The following is a 23,679-nucleotide window of genomic DNA, read 5'->3' as shown; positions in this document are numbered from 1 at the left end:
TGCTTTTATCAGCTCTTAGAGGAGGCTCTTGACTCTGGTTCCTCATTGTAACCTGGTGATTTTGGTGTCTGGATGTCATTGGGGTTTAATGGTGAGCTCTCAGAATTGAATCAGTTGGGCTTTGTTGAAATGGAGTTATCTAAGGAGCTACCTGGAGTCTGATTTTTTTTTTTTTTTTTAATTTTGTACAAGGAATTTGTGATTCTACAGAAGAGCTGTGATTTATGCCAAGAAATATTGTGTCCTCTCAACATGTACTCTTTAAGGGACTGACCAGCTGTTAAATTATCTGATTACTCTGGATAATTATTTGTTTAGTTTCTATACATAGTAATATCTTGTGACACTTCTCAGGGGTAGCCAGTGTTGTGAGGCACCTCAGTGCAGCCTGCTGTTAGCATGAGGAAGGCTTGTCTGTGCCTTCCAGGCATCAGCTCCCCAGCCCCACTGACCACAGGCAACACCAGCACTCTAGGCCTATGCAGGCCCAGCTCTCTCTACAGATAGGCACATTCCAACCCTTGAGGTCCCTGAGCATCCCCTTGGAGTGTCTGCCACTGGTTCATGAAATTCACTGCTTTCAAAGGAACAGTACATACCAGTTTACCAGTTTCACTTGAGGATCACTGCTCCACTTAACACACAGCACTTAAATATGTTTAGTCAAAATAAGTAAAAATTTATTTAACAAAGAGTAGAGATTTTAGAAGTAGCAAGTGAAAGTATTGGAAACACATGCTTACATATAAAATAAAATCCTAATGCCTTCTAGAGCCTAGATTTAATTAACAAGATACTATCTTGTCTAACGAAGTTTAGCTCACTTAAAATCTTTCTAGTACTTTCTAGCCAGGCTGACTCTGAACCTCTTTTCATAAGACAGAACACGCTGACAATTCATCTCCTCAGTGAAGCACCTGGGGTGTACTACAGTACCCCCCGGTTATATCTGAAAAAACCAGTCTTTACTCATAAACAAGACACCTTGTTTTTATTTTTTCCTGTAGATCTTTCATGTGACCAGCTAGAGAGATAAATGTCTACTACACCCATCCTGAACAGAGCCTGTTTATCACCTTCTGGAGACCGATCTTAACTCCTGTACCTTAAGAAAAATAGTTTTCAGTATAGATACCTAATTCCTTAAATAACATCTGTACATGCATCTTGTAATGATTAGGATGTCCAGTGTGTTACTGGCTATTGGTAGAAACTTCATATGCCACCCTTTGGTGCATTATTATGTAGATATTAGACCCTTATGCACCACCTCTTATGCCCTCTGCCAGTTGACACTAAGGGGTCCCTGGGTCACAAATATCCAAAAGTCTTGTTTGTGATTGGGGCTCCATTATGCTGTACAAATATGTAGGAAGATGCATTCCTTCCAAGGCCTTGTCAAGGGTCTGCAAGGAGAAGGGATAGAGACATGAGCTTTTCTACCCTTCCACCTCCCCATTCACCCACGCAGCCCAGCCCGGCAAAGCATCCTGGGGGCTAGAAGCGCTCGTTTTGAAGGTGTGCTCAAGAGCAACGCCCCAGTCAGCTCCCCGTATCCACCTTGTTCTTTCCTTGACTGTCTTCGTACCTACTGTTTGGCCTGGTCACAGGCCACCACAGACAGCTGGGTGCTGGACATAGTATCTCGGGGCTATACCCTGCAATTTTCAGCTGTCCCTCTCTCCCACCCCTATTCTTCCCCATCCCTCTTCAGGGACCCTTCTCACGAGCAACACCTCATTCAAGAGTTCAAGGATCTCTTGCACCTGTGGTCGATGCAGGAGGTCCCTCAGGACATGAAAGGAAAGGGATTCTATGCCTGTTACTTCCTAATCCCAAAAGCAAAAGGGGGCTTCAGACCCATTCTGGACCTGCGTCGCCTCAACAAGTCTCTGAGAGAGTTGAAGTTTCGCATGGTCTCCTTGGCCTCCATCATCCTTTCCCTGGATCCAGGAGACTGGTACGCTGCCCTTGACTTGAAGGACACTTATTTCCATATTCAAAGGTCTTAAGTGTTTCCTTCGTTTCATAGTGGGTGGACATCATTTTCAATTCACGGTGCTGCCCTTTGGCCTCTCTGGCCCTGAGAGTGTTCACAAAACATATGGCACCAGTGGCTGCTTACCTGAGATGCTGAGGGGTCCAGGTCTTCCCATATCTTGACGACTAGCTCATCAAGGGCAGGTCTTGGGAACAAGTGCAGAGGAGCCTCGATCTGGTGCGTTCCACCTGCTGTGACCTGAGCTTGTCAATAAACAAGAAAAAATCCACCTTAATGCCAGTCCAGTGAATAGAGTTCATTGGGGCAGTTTTGAACTCCACACAAGCCAGAACCTTTCTTCTGAAAGCATGTTTTCAGGCCATGTTGGACCTGATCTCCCATGTGAAGAATCACATGCTCATCACAAGTCACACCTGCCTGCGGTTGTTGGGCCGCATGCATATATGTGGTCAGTCATGCCTGGCTTCATCTTCAGCCTCTGCAAGCGTGGCTGGTGTCAACCTACATCCCCAACAGGCACAACCTAGACCCGGGTAGTCAGGATGCCAGATCACATCTGATTGTCCCTGGATTGGTGGTTGGATTCTGGGTCAGTGTTGGAGGGAGTTTCCTTCGTGGCCCTGTCCCTGTCATTGACCCTGGTCTCCGATGCTTTGGACCTGGGCTGGGGAGTCCATCTGGGCGAGCCAAGCACCCAGGGCCACTGGTTGAGGGACAGTCTGGCCCTCATATTAACATCAGGGAGCTCAGAGCAGTTCGCCTGGCCTGCCAGGCTTTCTTGCCCCACCTGAAGGGCAAAGTGGTGCAGTCCTGATGGACAATACTGCTGTGATGTATTACATCAACAGGTAGTGCGGAGCCAGGTTGTTGGCCCTTTGTCAAGAAGCTCTCGGCCTTTGGGACTTTTGTGTGCAGCATGCCATTTATCTGGTAGCTGCACACCTGCCCAGAACCAAAAATGTTTTAGCAGATCACCTCAGCAGGACCTTCTCGTCTCGCCATGAGTGGTCACTCCATCCGGAGGCAGTCAGCATAATCTTTCAGAGGTGGGGGACTCTCCAGGTGGACCTGTTCCCATCCAGGCAGAACAGGAAATGCCATGTATTCTGTTCCATCCAGGGGACGGACAGGGGCCCCTTCCGTCCCCCAGAAAAAACAGAGCATGTGGTTGGGGACTCTGATGTATGCCTTCCCACCAGTGCCGTTCCTTCACAGGGTCCTTGTGACCATCAATCAGGACAGGGCAAAGCTTATCCTAATAGTCCCTGCATGGCCTTGCAAGCACTGATTCGGCACGCTGCTGGACCTTTTGGTAGCTGCCCCACTGCAGCTGCCTCTCTGGCCGGATTTGCTGTCCCAAAACCATGGCAGCCTTCTGCCCCCAAACATGGAGGTGCTGTACTTGACACATAGCTTCTGCATTGCCAAACGCAGGCAAACGGGAATGCTCGGCCCGTGTTCGGCAGGTCTTGCTGACTAGGTGGAAACCCTCCACCAGAGTGACGTACCTGGCCAAGTGGAAAAGGTTTACATGCTGAGCCTCAGAACGGCGTATCCGGGCTGCGCAGGCCTCGCTGCACCTCAAACTCCAAGGTTTGTCCCTGTCATTGATCAAGGTCCACCTGGCCGCTACATCCGCTTTCCATCCTTCATTCCAAGGCAGTTTGATCTTCGCTCACGACATGACGGGCCGGTTTTTGAAAGGTCGGGAGTGTCTCTACCCACACGTCCAGGATCCCGACCCTCCCTGTGACCTGAGTCTTGTGCTGTCGAGGCTCATGGGGCCTCCCTTCGAGCCTCTGGCTTCCTGCTCTCTCCTGGAAGGTTTCATTCCTGGTTGCGATGTCAGCCCACAGGGTGTCCGAAATCAGGGCACTTACTTCAGAACCACCCTATAAGATCTTCTACAAGGATATGGTCCAGCTGCAACTGCACGCATCATTTCTGCCCAAGATTGTCTCCCAGTTTCATACTGGGCAGGACATATACTTACCCGTCTTCTTTCCAAAGTCTTGTACGTCAGATGAGGAGAACAGGCTACACACCCTGGATGTCAGGAGGGCCATCCCATAAGTCAATGAAGTTGTTCGTTGTGGTGGCGGACAGAATGAAAGGTCGCCCAGTTTCTGCTCAGAGGATTTCATCCTGGATCATGGCCTGCATCTGTTACTGCTATGAGCTGGAGAAGGAGCATCTGCTGGTGATGATGACGGCACACTCAAGTAGGGCACAAGCGTCGTCAGCAGACCAATCCAAGAGATCTGTACGGCCGCTATCTGGTCATCTGTACACATGTTCGCATCTCATTATGCACTTATCCAGCAAGCTTGAGATGACGCTGGCTTTGGCAGAACAGTGCTGCAAGCTGCAAGACCGTGAACTCCGAGCCTACCTCCATTGACACTGTTTGTGAGTCAGCGAGAATGGAATTGACGTGAGCAAGCACTTGAAGAAAAAACAGTTACTTGTCTTTCGTAACTGTTGTTCTTCGAGATGTGTTGCTCTGTCCATTCCATTACCTGCCTTTCTGTCAGAGTTGCCGGCAAGAAGGAACTGAGAGGGCATATGGCCGATAGCACCTGATATACCGACACATGAGCGCAGCACTCAAGTGTGCACCACAGCTGACCCTACGGATACTGCTAAGGCAAAAATCTCCAATGACCACACACATGGGCGTGCACACCTAGAATGGAATGGACATGAGCAACACCTCTTGAAGAACGACAGTTACAAAAGGAAGGTAACTTTTTTTCAGAGTTGTATAAAATAACTCTTCACATGTCGAGTTGAAAAGTTGAGGGTTATTGTTGCAGAAAAAGGGTGGTTAGCCATGCTCATACAAAGTAAAAGATCTGTGTTCTTTAGAGAGTATACTATCTTGCCATCTGGTAATTGGAAAGATTTTCAAGGATGAAGGACTGCCAGGCCCAAGTCTCCTCGTTTAACACCTAGCCATCGCATTTCTAGTGACTCTGAGAGTAACTGCACTTTTATGTATGCATAAATCAGTAAGTAAAGTATTATGCATGCTTAATACCTCTCTATATTGTAAGGTATGTGGAGAGTAACAAAAACTTCCTCTGGTATCTTTTAGAACAAAACATTTGTGTTTAACTGAGAAGTCTCTCAAGGACAAGGATCTTGGTCTTGTTTTTGTTTAATATAAATTTCTTTCCAAAAGCCCATCGACAGCTATGGCACTATAATAAATTAAAGAACATTAACTAGGGAACTTCTGAATGAAATGAAATTTGGTACTCTCTTTAGATGTGCTTTTCAACACTAAGGAAATCTGACATTGATAATAGAGTACGTAACGTTTAAGTGTAATTTTGAATAAATAATATGCTTGAAGTTAATTTAGAAATTCTAAAACTTGTATTTATATACTGTGCATTAATTTGTACAATTTTTCAGACTATTTAAGGTAATACAATTGAGCATTGTTGCTGGGGGGAAATTTTTTTTCTGGAAATGGCTATACTAAGTCAGGGAAATATTGCTATGTGTGTTGATTATAGACTAATCGAGTTCTAAAAAATATTTTTCCATATAATTTGATACACCCATTATGGATTATTAGAGTTCTCATACGAATATGTTTAACTTGTTGGAAAATCAAGGTTGCCTGTGCACCAACTGTCAAAAGTGAAAGTCAAAATTGAAAGATTTATACAATATAAATTATGTGATTTAATAAATATTGCACAGATTATAGGAGTTTCGTTTGAAATTAAAATCATTTAAACCCTGCTTTTGTATATTTCAAACAGGCCGATGGCCGAAAATCTGCACCATCCATGATGGATCGACTACAGAGACAGATAATTGTAGCAGACTGTCAAGTTTACCTGGCTGTACTTTCTTTTGTAAAACAGGAATTGTCAGGTGTGGTGTGACTATAATAATAATATTCTGTCTTTTTTTTTCATAGCATGTAGAGTAGTAACATCTGATCTCTGAAGTGCAAAAATGATTACCCACATTGATAAAGATGGTTGCTTTGTGGGCAAGAGAGACATTCCATTTGAAATGAGGGATTAGATATTTCAAAACTGAATGTGTCCGCAAAATGTGAAGCCATTGTGCCCTAAAAACCTGTATTTGTTCACACAGATTTGGTATGTGAGCATGCACCAATATTATATGCAATTATTCATTTGCATATGGAAATAGAAGGTTTTGCAGGTGAAAGGGTATATTTGTAGGTTCTTTGCCAGTTTTTGCTAGGTTTAAAAGTTGGGTCTCAGTAGTGCAAAAATGAGACATTTAAAATTTTTATTTAGGATTAAAGATACTTATATATTTTTACATAAATATGTATACATATCTAGTAGGGCCTTTAAATAATGTATATTTGATTTGTATAAATTAGGGCTTGCTACTTTCCATTTGCCAGGCACTGTGTTCATCCTACTCCACACCATGTGTTGTAAAGTAGCAGAAGCCAGCATTGTTTACTCTTTGTTTATTTCTCTGTTCATCTGCATCATCCTTGTTGTCTGCCTACAACAGGGAGTAGTAACTTTGTGCTATAAATTGTTTTTAAGATCTTTGGCTAAAAAGCACTGTATAAACTCGTATTATTATTTTTATTTTATTATTATTAAAGATCTTCTCTAGATTTTACAAATCAAATCAGGTTTTGGATCAAAAATATGTGATAGTATTCTTTTTAAATTTGATGTTTAATTAGATAATCTCCAGGTAACAGAATCTCAGTTGCTACAAAATCCTACAGAACTTTTTTGTAGTCATGAAGAGAAATCAGCTTAAATAAAGAGAAATTGCTATATAGTATTTGTCATTCTATGAATGACCATTTATGACTTTTTTAGTTTCTGTATCTGGAATTAAACCCTTGAGATATATTTTCTTTCTGTTGTTAGCATATATAAAAGGTGGGTGGATCCTTCGAAAAGCCTGGAAAATTTACAATAAATGCTACATGGACATTAATACACTTCAGGAAGTATATCAAAAGAAGATAACTCAGGAATCCTTGACTTCTGATGCTGCAAACGATAATCATATTGCTGCAGAAGGTGTAACAGAGGATTCGCTAAACAGACTGAAAGGTGCTGTTAGCTTTGGATATGGACTTTTTCATCTTTGCATATCCATGGTGCCCCCAAACCTGCTCAAAATCATCAACCTGCTGGGTTTTCCTGGAGACCGCCTACAGGGGCTTTCATCACTGATGTATGCAAGTGAAAGTAAGGACATGAAGGCCCCTTTAGCTACGTGAGTAGCTATATTGAAATTCTTTGGTAGATAACTTAGTAGTGAAAGTTAGTGGAACTACAAAGAAACAAAAAATAAAATAAAAGCTTGTTGCTTTAAAGGAAACATCAGCAGGTAAAAAGCTTTCAAATTGTTGCTTAACATGCCATTGTTTGTTAAATTAATCATATATTATAATGAAACCTTTTTTAATACCTGCCTTCAGATTGTGTTGGTGATATTATTCTCCAAAACCTTGTATTATATCATAGAATAGTTCCTATGAATAGGGAGAAATTATTGCGCTTAGAACAGTAATTTAAAGGATATCCTAAAAACCAAAGTAAGCTGAAATATTTAATTAGTTTGCTATTTAGCACCTTGTACAGGGGAAAATGTTCATGTCATAAAAACTATAAACTTCTACCTACTCATTATATATACTTACTTTAATGTGATTACTTTTTTCTATTTTTATCTAATTCCCATTTGCAGAAGTTTGGGAACACTGGAGATTTTTACACACAAAAAGGGTACTCAATATATTGGCCTTTTTAGGAGTATCCCTCATATAACAAGATTTCCTGACTCTTTATGCACATTCTGGTATTTTTTGTGGCTTATTTTTCACCCAGTCTTAATTAACAGCCCTTTATGAAGGTCTTTTGCTATTCAGTGCCACAAAGTTCATACCTTCGCTACTGGGTTTGCCTAGGAACTACAGTGCACCACTGCTATAAGTGTGGAATGCAGTGCTAAATCCTTTCTGCTTGGAGAGAAAGATCAGAGTTCTGATCTGATGATAAGCTTTAATATGCCCTGAAGATTCATTCATTAGTCACTTTCATATAATCTATATTGTGGGGAAAATTGAGAATACCATCCCTTCTTTGTGTTTCCCGCACCAATTGGCCCAGGAAACAGGCATGCCCTGATCTCCCCCCACAATAAGTCTGATCTCGGTCATTTATTTGTCAACACTTTGGAACAGCAGGCTCAGTATCCCTTCCTCTCTCTCCCCCAACACCCCCATCTTTAATTGTTGTTTGTTTTATGGTATTTTTACGAACGTAATTATTTTAAAAAGTTATCCTGTACTTAGTTCTAGAGATTTTAAAAACCCTGCTCATCTAATGCTTTGGAAATTGTGAACTTAATTCTACTTTCGTGTACTCTGGTGTAATTTTGAAATCAATTTAAGCCAATGAAGGACACTGGCTTAAAGTCAGGGCAAGCAAGAGAAGAATCATACTCTGCATCTTTTGTCAGTGCCTCTATAATAGAACTCATCTGCTGTAAACAAACAGTAATCATCGTTCTTTTTGTGTATTCTTTCAGATTAGCTTTGCTGTGGTACCACACAGTAGTTCGTCCCTTTTTTGCTTTGGATGGCAGCGATAACAAGGCAGGACTGAAAGAGGCTAAGGAGATTCTTCTGAAAAAAGAAGCTGCTTATCCAAATTCTTCTCTGTTTATGTTCTTTAAGGGAAGAATACAACGATTAGAGGTATTTTTTACTTTCATTCTCCAGATTATTTTTTCTTTGTTGTATCATAAATGTTGAATATATTACGTTAAAACAATACAGACTTCAATAAATCAGACATGAAGGGGAAAATTTTTTTTTAAAAAAATTGCTCTTTTGCACCTTAAAGTCCACAGTCTGAATCAGCCCTATTGTAATTTAGCTCTGGCCAACTGACTTAAATATCAAGATCTGATTCTTGTTCTTTTGCTAGTTGGTTTGCAACGCCTTAATAAAAGGAAATGTATTTATTGCTATAAATCATATTTTCTTGCAGTATTAAAAGGTATTTAAGCTTTGAATTTGTCGTATTGAAATCTGAATGTATTGAAAACATGAGTAGAAAACATTGTTTTCCTTTCTGATGTGCTTTGCCTGATTCTGACCTATCCAGTACAGGTAGCCCCTTTCAGTAACTTCCTGAAGTTTAGGTAACTTCCTTTGCTGCTTAGACATCAAACCAGGGTATTCTTAATTCCCATAGTGAGGTATGAGCTGAATAGGGTTATTCCCTGAAAACAAGATTCACTAATGCTATCTGTGTTGAAAAGGTATTCTTCAGCTACTGCAGCAGTCCCACATTTTGGCTCTGAATCCTGTCCTTTCTGTCTGCCCATACTAGTTTGAGGCAGACAAGAGAGCTTTAAACACCCAATCTCATCTGCTGCTGCTTCATCTATCGGTATCCGAATATTCTCAGGGCTGCTATAATAAAAAAACGGTAGCAGCTAGCTTCTTGCATTGTGTCATCTAGGGATCCTAAATGTTGCTTTTGGGCAAACTACAGCCATTGGGCTGAAATGCTCCATCTCAACGCAACTGATAGGGTTAGTTCTGACCTTAATGCACTCATATCTGCTGTGGTTTGTGGTTGATTCTCATAATAGAACCTGCTGTTTCTGGGGAGGAAGCATGCATAACAAGAGTTAGACTTTCAGTCTTCCCTTATAAGACAGATCAGATTTATTTGCATCTTGTTTGGTTTTACCTGGAAATACTCTAAGTTTCCAATCTGAGCTGATTTTGTGCTGTCCCAGGCAAACCACTTTTTTAGGCATCATTTTAATGTTGTTTGTGGGTGGAAAAATATTTTAATTGCCTTTTGTTGAATCCTACAGGCATTCCATGTAGTTGAATGTGTTTCAAAGGGTTTTTGAAGATATTCAGGTGGAATAGGTATAGCTATGCAAAATACACACTACAGTAGTTCAAAAAAATGTAGAGTTGGTAATGGTTCATCCCAGAATCTGACCTTGTAATTGGAACTGTTAACATGTCTGTTGATGTAGGAAAAGGAATATAAGCTATAGCTGTATTGTCTCTGTAGGACTAACCAGAATAAAATCAGTAAAAAAAAATCTGTCAATAAAATGAACCTTTATGATCCTGAATATAGACAGGGCGCAGATCTTTTAAGAGGGTTTTTACATAGTCACTTTAAAAGTATTCCTTCATCTCAGTCAGTGAGGAGAAAGCACTTCCACGTCAAGGAAAATTTCATACTAGTGTGAACTTGAAAGAAGAAGGCAGAGATTTACTTTATGTATTCTCTTTGCTATTCTTGCACTTACTTGTTTTTATAAGAAGTTTTTCCTTCACAAGCCAGCTTTTTCAGCTATGTCCTGAATGGTATTGTATCCTTGTGACACTGTGTTGCTATGGAAATAGAATACTTTGTTACAAACTCAAATATCAAATGAATAACTGATGTATTTGTTATACATTTAATTAATGATATCACAAATTCAATATTGTGACTCAGGTATGTAATCCAGTAAGAAGAAGACTGAGTTGGGCAGGAGAAAGCCCTTGTTTAAAAGTAAATGTTTTTAAGAAACAGCAAGTATGAAAAGAAATGTGATGCAACGGAAGTGTATTGGACTTACCTTTGAAGTTGTCAGTGCCTGAAAGAGTATTTCTTAAGTAGAGGCCTGTGGAAAGCATGTAGTGTTTAACTCCTGATGAAACTTCAACAGCTGAACTGAATTTCATTTTATATATAGACAAATCCAACCCTACAAATCTGCCAAGGAATCTTCTGATTTTTAAGGTCATGTTGGGAGACATCTAAACATAAGCCTTGCTTTTTGTCCTAAAGGAAACATGTTGCAGTTAGAATTTCATTTATTTTACCAGCAGTGAATATTCAAAATAGCTGGCTGATTACAAAGTAGTTTACATGTTCCAAGGATTCAAAATAGCTTGTGTATATCTAAAGCCAATAGTTCTAATAGTGGTTGATAGACAAATAGAATTTGTAGGCTTTACATATTAGTCCTGTGAGTGGCAGCATGCAGCACGGGGTTTTTTATATTCTTTGGGCCTGTACATGCTCAATGTGTATGTTGTGTAATTTCAATTGATGACATGGACAAATGCATACTGTACTGCATGTGGGTGTTAATCGTGAAGGTATAAAAAGCAAGCAGTCCAGTCTGGCCATGTAAACCTTGAACTGAAACCAGCCATCCAAATAAGAGACAGATGGATATGCCGGACTGGACACTCAGAAAGACGATCACTGTGGAGAGGTAAATTTGAGAGTTTCATGCACTGATATGCAATGATAGTTGAAGCCATGCAAATGGAGGATGTCCCCCCAGGGATAAGATTCATAGATTCCAAGGCCAGAAAGGATCGTTATGATCATGTAGTTTGCTCTCCTGTATAACACAGGCCATAACATGTCCCCAAAATATTTCTTAGAGCAAATATTTTGGAAAAACATCCAATATTGATTTAAAAATTGTCAGTGATGGAGAATCCACCACAACGTTTGGTAAACTGTTTCAATGGTTAATTACTCTTACCATTAAAAATGTATGCCTTATTTCCAGTCTGAATTTTTCTAGTTTCATCATCCAGCCATTGGATTGTGTTATATCTTTCTCTGCTAGATTCAAGATCCATTATTAAATATTTGATGCCCAGATAGATACTTACAGAGTGTAGTCAAGTCGCTCCTTAACCTTCTCTTCATTAAGCTAGATAGACTCAGAGTTCAATTGCTGTAAGGCATCGGTTCTCAAACTTTTTGTATTAGCACCCCCTTTCACACAGCAAGCCTCTGAGTGGGGAACCCTTATAAATTAAAAACACATTTTTTATATTTAACGCTATTTTTAAATGCTAAGTTTATAACCCTATTTAAAATGAATTTACCTTTTTTCACTGATTTTAAATTAAGACTATAAAACACTTTTATTGAATTGTTAAAAGCAGAATTCTTTTTTTTATATAGTTACTGTTTAATTCTGGGGGTGGTGAAGAAACATAGTCAATGTCACTTTTCACAGCAGATTTAGTGCCCCATTGCCCCCCTTACTTCTGCGCTGCTGCTGGCAGTGGTGCTGTCTTCCGAGCTGGGCGGCTCTGAAATCTGTGCCGCTAGCAGCAGCACAGAAGTAAGGGGGGCAATGGGGCACTAAATCTGCTGTGAAAAGTGATACTGATACAGTTTCTTTATGTGTCCTTCCCCCACATAGAGCCCCTGGCACACCACAAGTCTAGCCCACCTCATCCCCCTCACCAGGAAGAGGCTGGTGCTGCCCCTGTCTCATGACCCCCACATAATAACCTTGCAACCCCTCAAGGGGTCACATATCCCAGTTTGAGAACCCCTGCTGTAAGGCATGTTTTCTAATCCTTTAATCATTCTTGTAGAGGATTCAGAGAAGAGCCACAATTTTTCAGCATTCTTCTTGAATTGTGAGCACCAGAACTAGACACTGTTCCAGCCCAGTCGCATCAGTACCAAATACATAGGTAAAATAACCTCTCTATTACTATCCAAGATTCTCATGTTTATGCATCCCAGAATCGCATTAGCTCTTTTGGTCACAGCATCACATTGTGTGATCATGTTCAGCTGATCATCCACCATGACCCCCAAATCTTTTTCAGAGTCACTGCTTCCGAGGATAGAGTACCCCATCCTATACGTATGGCCTACGTTCTTTGTTCCTAGATGTATACATTTGCATTTAGCTGCATTAAAACACATAGTTTGCTTGCACCCAGTTTACCAAGAGATCCAGATTGCTCTGAATCCGTGACCTGTACTCTTCTTTATTTACCTTCCCCCAACTTTTGTGTCATCTGCAAACTTTATCAGTGGTTTTATATTTTCTTTCACATCATTGATGATAATGTTAAATAGCATCGGGCCAAGAACCAATCCCTATGGGACCCCACTGGAAACGTATCCGCTTGATGACTATTCCCTGTTTTACATTTTGAGACCTGCCAGTTCTTAATCCATTTAATGTTTGCCATGTTAGTTGTATATTGTTTTAATTTATTAATCAAAAAGTGTGGCACTAAGTCAAATGTGTTACAAAAGACTTAAGTATATTAATTAATATTATTACCTTTATCAACCAAACTTGCAATCTCATCAAGATGTAGAAAAAAAGAAGAGGGGTCTAAGGACAAAACTTGTGTAAGGTGGATAAATAGGGGGAGATGGGAGGAGGAAGGACTGCCAAGTCTGAGAGGAGGAAAATCAAGGAAGGACAGGGTATCAAGGGAGAATTTACCACTGTGTTATGAAGTTTTGAAACTTTATACTCTGAAAAGCATATATAGAGTAGCATGGGAGGTTGGTCTCTGACAGTAGTTTTCTGTGAAACAGCCTTGTAGTAGGATTTATACATGTGGATATAATGAGCTGATCCTCCCACTTTCTCAAAATCGCTCGTTTGAGGGATAAAGTCTTGAATGTCTTCTAGATATGTTGAAATTAATGAATTTTGGCTGCAAGTGAAAGGGAAGGATGACACAGGAAAGTTGGAATGGAAGTAAGACAGGAGGTTCAAGTCTACATTCGTAGAATGATCAGATATCTCACCTTTTCAGGAATGTTGTATGTTCCATGCATGTCTGATGGTGATATTGTCTGATATGTTTGCCAAATCTGCAAGCATACCTTTGTAAATTGTCTGTCTGTTTCCATCTTTGTAGTATTGTCTGCTAAAACTAATTGAGAGGGAGTATTGTACACAACTTTAAGCCACTAGTGCAAAATGAGAACATTTCAGGTACACTAGTGCAGTGGTCCCCAAACTGTGGGGTGCATCCTCCTAGGGGGAGGCATGGAGGAATATTTGGGGGGGTACATGGGGGACAGGGAGGGAGTGCCACCCAGCTCTGCCCCAACCCGGCCTCAGTCTCGCTCTGGCCCTGCCTCAGCTCCTCTCCACCTCCTGCTTCAGCCCCAGCTCAGCTCTGCCCTCATTCCCTCTCTGCCCCCAACCCACCTCTAGTCCCAGCTTCTCCCCCATCCCCAGCTCTGCCTTCAGCCCAAGCTCTGCACTGAACCAACTGTGCAGTAATGGAGGGGGGGTGTGTGGACAGATTTTATTACTGGTAATGGGAGGTGTGACCAGAAAAGTTTGGGCACCACTGTATTTAGTGTATCTGAAGAATATTTAAATAATGTAATTATTTCTAATATCAAGCTATCTGAAAATCAGCATTTTTGGCTGTGCCTTGGAGCCTTTCTCATTACTGGAGACCAGTAGCTAAGTAGATAGAAATATATTCCCAGACAAAACTTGTTTAAGGTAACTCTGCTGATAAATATCCATTTATTTGTAACAATATTATTTAATTGTTACACTAGTGTCCAGGGCCAGTAACTGAAAATAGACAGGGATAATGGTATCAGGTAAATGGACAAAGTTAAGGGTGGTATTCAGTCCTTAACTAAGGTTCATCAGCCTTTCTGCTGTTGGTGTTTCTCTCCTATTTCTTTTACTCACTCACCAGCACTTTGTTTCCCTAGATAGAGGGGGATGAATGTCCACACACTGAAATATCTAAAAGCAACAGATTAATACCATCAAGTAAGATAAACCAGAAAGAATGAACATCTGACAAAGTCCTAATTTGTGTAAGCCCTTTAGTCCCTCCACACCAGCCAGTGGGCGGAGCTCGGCTGATTACATTTTTATAGCACCATCGATTTCAATAAAGCTATGACAACATAAACCAGCTGAAAATCTGTTCCCAGGTTTCTAGTGACTCTGTTAGTAAACAAACAAACCCTTAACTGTATGTTTCGGTCAGACTGTAAGTGAGAGTATTCACAACTCTTGTATTTCATTTAGCTTTTAGCCATCAAGACAACATTCTCTACCTGTCAGGAGAATAAGCTTCTTGCACTAAAACATTCATATTTGCAACTAATTTTAAAAGGCCATCCACCCCTAGGACACTGTGGAATTAAAAAAAAAAAATTACTTGGAAGTTGATATTGTGTTAGTATAGCTCTGACTGAAAAAATATAGAGCTCACAGGCGAAATTTAACAGTAAGCATTAGAGTTTCTTAACTAACCCTTTATTTTAAGTATGATTTGTTTATGTCCCAGATGAAAACTTTCCCCAAAATACTGTACTACCAAGTTTGGTTAGATGTTGATAGATGTTTGACTGCGTGTGTGTGTTCCCCCTGTGATAGCTGGCACGGCAGATCTCGAGCAAACCGCTCGATGACCACAAGATCCATTAAGGGGGCAAAGGCACCCGGCCAGGTTTATTGTTGACGAAGTACAGTACTCTGCACACTCTACCAGACCACTAATACATGTATGCCCATAACAGTGGACCAGCTCAGTGAACAGTGGGACTTTCCATAGCTGGCAGGCTTCCATAACTGCTAGTTTGGCCCCTTTAAAGCTGACAAAACTAGTTGACAATGAAGGGAGATTGGCTCACTGTGAAGGGAGAATACTAGCTTTGGGCCAAGCTAGCTGGCATTGGAGAGGTTCAGTACAATGCTGTGGAGTAAATTTACCATATTTGGTAAATCTTGGCTTCAGTATAAATAAAAGTTTCATGCAGGTAGTTGAGATTTTAGAAGTACTAAGTCAAAAAAATTAAACTTATGGTTCTCTCAATAGTTTTAATTGGCACTACATATATGTAATGGGGCTATTGATTGTTATACTGTTTGTGTAATCTTTCATGCTAATGTACACGTACCAAGGGGCTGAGTGACTGACTGCTGTTGTGAGAGTCATAACTTGAAATGTTAACATTCTACAGTCAGCACATCTAAACTTTAATATTGCATTAGCTTGTTTTTAGTCATTTACAGTTCCATTGGTTTATTTTTAAATCAATAAATAAAGATTCAGAAATGCATTTATTTTAAGGAACAACCTTAAGCAGAAATCAATACCCTAGAGTCTTAAAGAAGGGCATTGAAGCATCATTGCAAGATCTGGAGATATTGGGAACTTTAGTTGTGTCAAGGAATGTCTTAAAGACAAGTCCACTGGGCCTCATGCACAGAGGAAGTTTATCAAGATCTTAAAGGCCCTTAGGGTCCTACAAACATTTGAGGATGTATCGTACAGCATCAGACTTTGAAAGAAATAGAGCTGCATTTATTTCTATGTTCAGTGCTCCACAGGCAGGCACATTTTAGTATCAATTTAGAGAAACCACGTAATCAGCTTAAATCATTGCACAGCATGTGGTGTTCTGCAAATATAACCTTTCTATTTGCAAATAAAATTATCTTCAGATATGTAAAAGAGGACTGAGTCCTTTGTTTTTGTTTTAACACAGCTGTCCAAAAATGTTCGGAACAAAATTTTACAAATTTCTCAAATTTGACTTTTGGAATGCAGATGAAGCTTCTTATGCTTCTTCTAAAGCTTTTTCAGAAGATTGTAAGATCTTGAAAATATAGATTTATTTTGGAAGTTTCTGCCTAACCACAACTGAAACTGGTATGATTCTATAATGTTAGAAGTGTGTTGCCAGTTGTTTTAAAATATATTATTGAAGTGTGTAAGTAGATGAAAGGTATATTACATAAGTAACTTTACTATACACAGATGCACAGGGTCCTTGATGACATGTTGGTAACCTTAAGAGCAAACGAAACATACTATAACTCACTCATGCAGTCTCACTGGACAATTAATTATACTGTCATAAAAAAATTTTTCTTCACTTTCTCCAGGGCATATTCTCTCATCACACCAACAAACATTCTGTACAAGAAAATTATATAATTTAGGCTGTGCATGTTTACACTATTACGTTATAATTGTGGTTTACTCCCACAGGGAGTTACTGTATGTCTCTGCAGCAAACGTACTTTACAATGAAATAGTTCCTTAGCAACTAAAATGGTATTCCCAGAGGTGAAAAAGGAGCAAATTAAACAAAACCACTCCACCCCATGCCAAATCCATGAAAAGCAATTAACAACCATCTTTTCATTTGGTGTCATGAGATACATAAAATTAGTAAGGATTTCCTGGAAGCTTTATATTATACTTGTTTGTTGGCTGCTTTTACTCATTCATGGATCCCTTTCACTCCTCTGCTTACTGTCAACACTGACTAGTGGAAATACATATCAGGCTTTTTAGAAGATCTTATCATGTATGTGTGAATAAAAATACATTGTATGGGTGCATGGAGTATGTATGTGAGTCTGTCAGAGATAGTGGTGTTGGGTCATGCTGATTTTGAAGTGGTGAGAGGTGTGCCCCTCAGTGAAATGGTGAGGTTATAAAAAAATCTTTGTCAAAATATGAATCAGCCCAACTAAGGAACTTCATTCGGGACTGATTTTGCATAAGATCTTGTCTGTGTACAAACTTACACTAGTTTAGTTAAACCGTTGCAAACCTCTGCGTGGTCACTCTTAAACTGGTTTAGAAATGACTTTTATCAATTTGATGTAGGCCAATTCAAAACTAATGAGTTGAATTGATATGTCCTTTCTAAACTGATTTGAGAGTGTCCACAAAAGAGAGATAATTCTTGCTCTGTTAGAGAAAGGTATGAGAGACCTATTCAATAAAAAAATTTTAGGAAATTGAAGAAGTGGGCTGTGGAGAACTTCACTTTAAAATACAAACAGGGTGAAATCTTGGCCCCATTGAAGTCTATGGGTCTAGGAATTTCACCCAGATTATACAAAACTCTTATTACGCGTATGTAGGAAATGACTGTTGCAGGGTAGCTTTTCTTTTAAAGCTGTCTTCTAGTAATTCTAAACTGAAATATTCTTCTTGAGAAATAAGTCAGCTTTTAGTAATTTTTAGGAGACGTGTAGAGAGAGCATGTAGTTTAGATTACCTCACTGGGTCAATTTTTACTTTCACTAAATAATAGGAACCTTTTATTTAAATGTGTGTATAGAACTTTAATCTTCCTTTTACTTAAATATTTTATGATTTTTCCCAATGCACACTTCATAGAATGTCAAGGTTGGAAGGGACCTCAGGAGGTCATCTAGTCCAACGCCTGCTCAAAGCAGGACCAATCCCCATTTTTTGCTCCAGATCCCTAAATGACCCCCTAAAGGATTGAACTCACAACCCTGGGTTTAGCAGGGTCAATAAATCAATGCTCAAACCCACTGAGCTATCCCTCCACCCCAGGAAAAGTAGATAAATCATTCAGCATGTTGAAACATAACAAAAGCTTTATTTCTTTAAAATGAACTTATTTTAAAAGTAATATTTATTAAATGTATTTATTTTAGAAGAAATTTAATGTTATAGTTTGATCCAAAGGGTTTCATTTTTTAATGAAATTTTTAAAACATTAATATTTATTATAGTGTAGGTAAACAATCAATCAGTTATGCTTTCTTGATATGTATAAAATGAAAACAAAGAAGGAAGAGTAAGAGAAAAATGAATACTATATTGAGATGGAAAAGAAAGTAAAAAAGACAGAATGAAAAAGGGGAGAAGGATGCCAATGGAGGGTCTAGTAGCCAGTGAGATCAGGATCTTAAAATTAAATCAGACTCTAAAGGAAGTTTTACAGTTGTCCACATGGACTACCCTAAAATAGTTTGCTGATAAGCCAGAAATTATATCTGACTTTTGCATTACCTTAGTAACAGGAGAGTTGGAGGATGTAAGCCATCAATTTCTTCAAAATTAAAACTTACATTTATAAAACATTTTTTTCTAGCCCTTAATATTATGAAGATACATTTCCCAAATATGAACAGGTACATGATTGTCTTCCTGAGTCTGCAGAGACACAGATCCAGTGCAGTTGCTGCCCATAATTTTCTCTAAGAGCACAGTGAAATTAACAAGGCCTTTGATCAGCTTAACTATTTGTCCATCAGAAGGCTGTGGACAGCAGTGAACCTGACAAGAATCTTGTTAATTTCATTCTGCTGTAATTTAAGAAATTTCATTCTTCTGTAATTTAAGAAAATTATGAGCCATAGCATAAAAAGGTACTGTGATTGCATTTAAATAGATATTGAAGCCAATTGTGTCAGTGTAAATGTGTTAACCATTCAATAGCTGAGAGAAGGACATTGTGCAAGTCCCGGCGGGGACCATGCAGCCTTTGTCAATGGATGCAGTCTGCAAATATATGATCTACATCTTCTAACTGGCCACAGCAGCAAAGGGGAGAGTCAGAAAGGTCCCATTTACAGTCATTTGCAGCTTGGGTGACCAGATGCCCTGATATTAGGGGCTTTGTCTTATATATGCAACTATTCTCCTCCCTCCCCCCCAAAAAAAAGTGTCCCAATTTTTTACATTTACAATCTGGCCACCCACCCTGTTTGTAGCACATCTGATCACTCTGCATCTGAAGTGATTGAACTTTTCATGCAGATGGCATGGAAAGTCAAAAACAGGTGGCTGGACTGTTGAATCTGTCACAAGATAGGCATTGGCTATGTTTGAAGCTTGTTCTTGCCACTTAGTATGCCATCTGGAGGTGACATTTAAAACCCCTTAAAGGAATTGTCCAAATGGGGTACCTTGAGCTAATAATTTGGTGGCTTGGTGGATTAGAAGCATCTCTAAACAGTATAAATGGGCATGTCTTGCACCGTAAGGGACAGATTCTGCAAGGTGATTTGTTGCCTGATGTCAGAGGGGACAGTATTGCACAGGACCAACATCCAAGTCAGGCTGGTTGGTCTCATAGAACCAGTTGTTATATGCATAGTTTAATTCAACTGAGTGTCCACTAGTCCTGTGTCAGAGAAGTCGGGGGGCAATACTCTGCTACAGAATAGAACAAGGTAAGCCCAGAGCTGCTTAGTGTTTAAGCATTGGCTCCCCAGGTTGAACCAGCTAGTTCACTGATCAGGTTGTTGTCTTTATTTTCCGCAAGGTCTTGGTAATGTGTTCCTTGAATGTCAAGTTGGGGTCCAGTGTAACATCTAAATACACAGACTTTGGATCATGGTCCAGCCTGTGGTCATTTAGGAAGATGTTGTTCTGTTTTCAGAGTAGCAGCCGTGTTAGTCTGTATTCGCAAAAAGAAAAGGAGTACTAGTAGCACCTTAGAGACTAACCAATTTATTTGAGCATAAGCTTTCGTGAGCTACAGCATCCGATGAAGTGAGCTGTAGCTCATGAAAGCTTATGCTCAAATAAATTGGTTAGTCTCTAAGGTGCCACTAGTACTCCTTTTCTTGTTGTGCTGTTTGTTGGCCTTGAAGTGGTTTAAATGGAAATATCTGGAAGCTGCTTTTTAGCATTTGGTTTAAGTTTCCATCGTTTGTAACTGTGGGCCATCTCTCTCTGCATCTGCATTCAGCACTTCTAAGTGACAGAAATCCTGGTTCTGTACTGCCAGAGAGATGTTGTCCGCATAGATAAAACACCTGGCAGTGGTGTAGGGAATGTCATTTGTGAAGAGGTTCAAATGTGTTGGTGATAGAACTAAACCCTGAGGTAGACCATTTTTTTAAGACCTCCAGGAACTGGGGTGTATTATTTTTTTGTCCAAGTGAAACTTGGAACTGGTGGTCTTTCAGGAACAGTTCCACAGCTATGACAATGCACCACATTGGGACCAATGACTGTTTGTATAACAAGCCTGTATGTTGGATCATGTCATAACCAGCAAGATCTAGAAATACTGCATGTCTTCTGCTTGGTTTGGAAACCCTTCTCAGTGTAGAGTATTGAGTGCCAGCACTTGATCTCATCATAGTACCTTTGGTCTGAAATCTGCCTGATCTGCACATAGGATACCATCAGTGTGGGAAGCAGTTCTTTGTAGGACCTTTCAAGTAATTAGTGTACACAACTTAACAAAGTACTGGAATTATTCATGAAGAAGATAAGGAAAAATGTGCATCTCCTTTCTAGCTACTAAAAGAGGGCAGGATGAGGGACTGCACATTGATCAGACATCTACTAGTTTTAGGTTGTTACTAAGTGTCAAGGTTCCTCCCCCACTCTGAACTCTAGGGTACAGATGTGGGGACCTGCATGAAAACCTCCTAAGCTTACTTTTACCAGCTTAGGTTAAAACTTCCCCAAGGTACAAATTATTTTATCCTTTGTCCTTGGAATAACCACTGCCACCACCAAACTCTAACTGGGTTTACTGGGAAATGTAGTTTGGACACGTCTTCCCCCCCAAAATCCTCCCAACCCTTGCACCCCACTTCCTGGGAAAGGTTTGGTAAAAATCCTCACCAATTCACATAGGTGACCACAGACCCAAACCCTTGGATCTGAGAACAATGAAAAAGCATTCAGTTTTCTTACAAGAAGACTTTTAATAGAAATAGAAGTAAAGGAATCACCTCTGTAAAATCAGGATGGTAGATACCTTACAGGGTAATTAGATTCCAAACATAGAGAATCCCTCTAGGCAAAACCTTAAGTTACAAAAAAGACACACAGACAGAAATAGTCATTGTATTCAGCACAGTTCTTTTCTCAGCCATTTAAAGAAATCATAATGTAACACATACGTAGCTAGATTACTTACTAAAAGTTCTAAGACTCCATTCCTGTTCTATCCCCAGCAAAAGCAGCGTACAGACAGACACAGACCCTTTGTTTCTCTCCCTCCTCCCAGATTTTGAAAGTATCTTGTCTCCTCATAGGTCATTTTGGTCAGGTGCCAGCGAGGTTACCTTTAGCTTCTTAACCCTTTACAGGTGAGAGGATTTTTCCTCTGGCCAGGAGGGATTTTAAAGGGGTTTACCCTTCCCTTTATATTTATGACACTAAGGCTAGAGCCCCCCAGGCTATTTCTTCAGAAATCTGCCTGATAAGAGAGAGAAACACCCTCACTCTTCTCAGCAGATTGCAGCAGGCTGAGTTTTCATCAAGCCCTTTGAACTCTTCTGCTACCCCCAGTCTTTCATATCAGCCTATGGACAGTGGGTTTAGTCCACTGGCTAGATTTTTCATGTCCTGTCTCGCAGCTTTGTCTTGTAAATATGATGTGAGGGATGATTTATGCAGAAAATTTCATCCAGAGCACACTCCAGTCTTTCAATTTGTTCTCAAAGCTCAGACACTTTCAAGACAATGAAAAATCTGTGAATTTAGAAATCATTATGGCTATTATTAAGGAAATAATGACACTGAGTGTTACGCTTTACATAGAAATTCTTATATCCAGCACGGCAGTAGGATACATCTCAAACTGTTGTTGTGTCTAAAGTAACGAGACTTGTGACTATATAATATATCTGGTGGAATAGAAAAGTTAAATAAAAACTACTTGCCCCTAAACACACATGCCTACAGAAAACAGGTTTGTATCTCAGACCTATTACAAAAAATATATAAAGCCAAAATCAGTAAAATTTACGTTTCCAGGCAGAAATTATGAAAGACACTTTTGTGTGTGGCACCTTTTATGTTGCTTAAATATTATAATAGGTTTGCTACTCCGTCCCTTCTTCCTTTGCCAAGTATGCTGTCATTAATCTTTGATTGCTAACTCTAGGTCTCTCTGGCTCCACATAGGTGGAAATGTTTCCTCACAGAGATCCCATGTTTGCTCAGGACAAAATTGGCTATGAAAATAACTTCAGGTTGCTTGACGTTAGCTGATTTAGCTCAGGCTAATGGTATTATTCAGTTGACAGAAAGCACCCTCAAGTTATCATCTGTTATTTCAACAGACTATTATTTCAACCAAGCTATTAATATTTGACTAGTTCAAATACTTCATTAATTTTGCCTTCCTCTTTACCTCCTCCCCATTCTGCTCATCTTAATGTCAGGAATTTCTGTAATTTGTTTTGGATTCAAGTCTCACTCGAAAGAATATTATGCCCCTTTCTTTTCCAGCAAGCTGTTGGCTATCGTGTGAAATATGGGGTCTTCTATTCGCTAGATAATCATTTGTTCTTTAATTGCTACTGATAATAAAGAGATTTGTATCATTTTTTGAATTGCGATTATAATGGTACTTGTTCAAATTTGCATTTATTTAACAGTAGTTGCGTTATGACAGTCTCTTTTTTCTCCCCCTCTTAGTGTCAAATCAACAGTGCCTTGACCTCCTTTCATACTGCTTTGGAACTTGCAATAGATCAGAGAGAGATCCAACATGTCTGCCTATATGAAATTGGTAAATAATACAGCTTCAATGACACATACATTTTCTGCTCTCAAATTGATTAAATGACGACATTGTATATTCTGCTCTTCCTAGTTAAGGTTTTTTGATTATTTGATGCCTCAAAAGTTATTAAAGTTTGAGTGTCTTAATTGCATAGATTGTTAATAATGCTTCTTCCTATTTGGGGGGGAGGGATAGCTCAGTGGTTTGAGCATTGGCCTGCTAAACCCAGGGTTGTGAGTTCAGTCCTTGAGGGGGCCATTTAGGGATCGGGGCAATAATTGGGGATTGGTCCTGCTTTGAGCAGGGGGTTGGGCTAGATGACCTCCTGAGGTCCCTTCCAACCCTGATATTCTATGATTCCTTAGTTGTCAGTTGGATTGTAACATTTGATGACTGCATGAACATACATACAACCTGTACTCCATGATTTTCTATGTGTAGAAACCTCTATAGAATCAAGAACACAGTGCACAAATTAGAGCTGGCTACTTTTTACTCTGCCTTTTTTTCTTAAGGCTTTCGTGTCCACTCCATAAGACTGAAAGCCTTCTTTTGTCCATTGCCATGGAATCAATGATTCTG

The 23,679-nt window shown here is 39.8% G+C and overlaps 1 protein-coding gene across 2 annotated transcripts in view; it reads left to right on the top strand.

Annotated features, from left to right (window-relative positions):
- Nucleotides 1-23,679, top strand: part of TTC39C (tetratricopeptide repeat domain 39C) — a 60,919-nt gene that overhangs the window by 18,330 nt on the left and 18,910 nt on the right. For both annotated transcript variants that reach the window (XM_077810363.1, XM_077810362.1), the window contains exons 4-7: nt 5,779-5,893; nt 6,895-7,249; nt 8,567-8,735; nt 23,010-23,103. In XM_077810363.1, coding sequence (XP_077666489.1) covers nt 5,779-5,893; nt 6,895-7,249; nt 8,567-8,735; nt 23,010-23,103 — 733 coding nt within the window. The remainder of the gene's footprint in view (nt 1-5,778; nt 5,894-6,894; nt 7,250-8,566; nt 8,736-23,009; nt 23,104-23,679) is intronic.

The sequence above is a fragment of the Eretmochelys imbricata genome, chromosome 2 (assembly GCF_965152235.1).
Source record: "Eretmochelys imbricata isolate rEreImb1 chromosome 2, rEreImb1.hap1, whole genome shotgun sequence".
Taxonomy (NCBI): domain Eukaryota; kingdom Metazoa; phylum Chordata; order Testudines; family Cheloniidae; genus Eretmochelys; species Eretmochelys imbricata.
The sequence above is the reverse complement of the archived record's forward strand: the minus strand, read 5'-3'. Positions and strand labels throughout refer to the sequence as shown.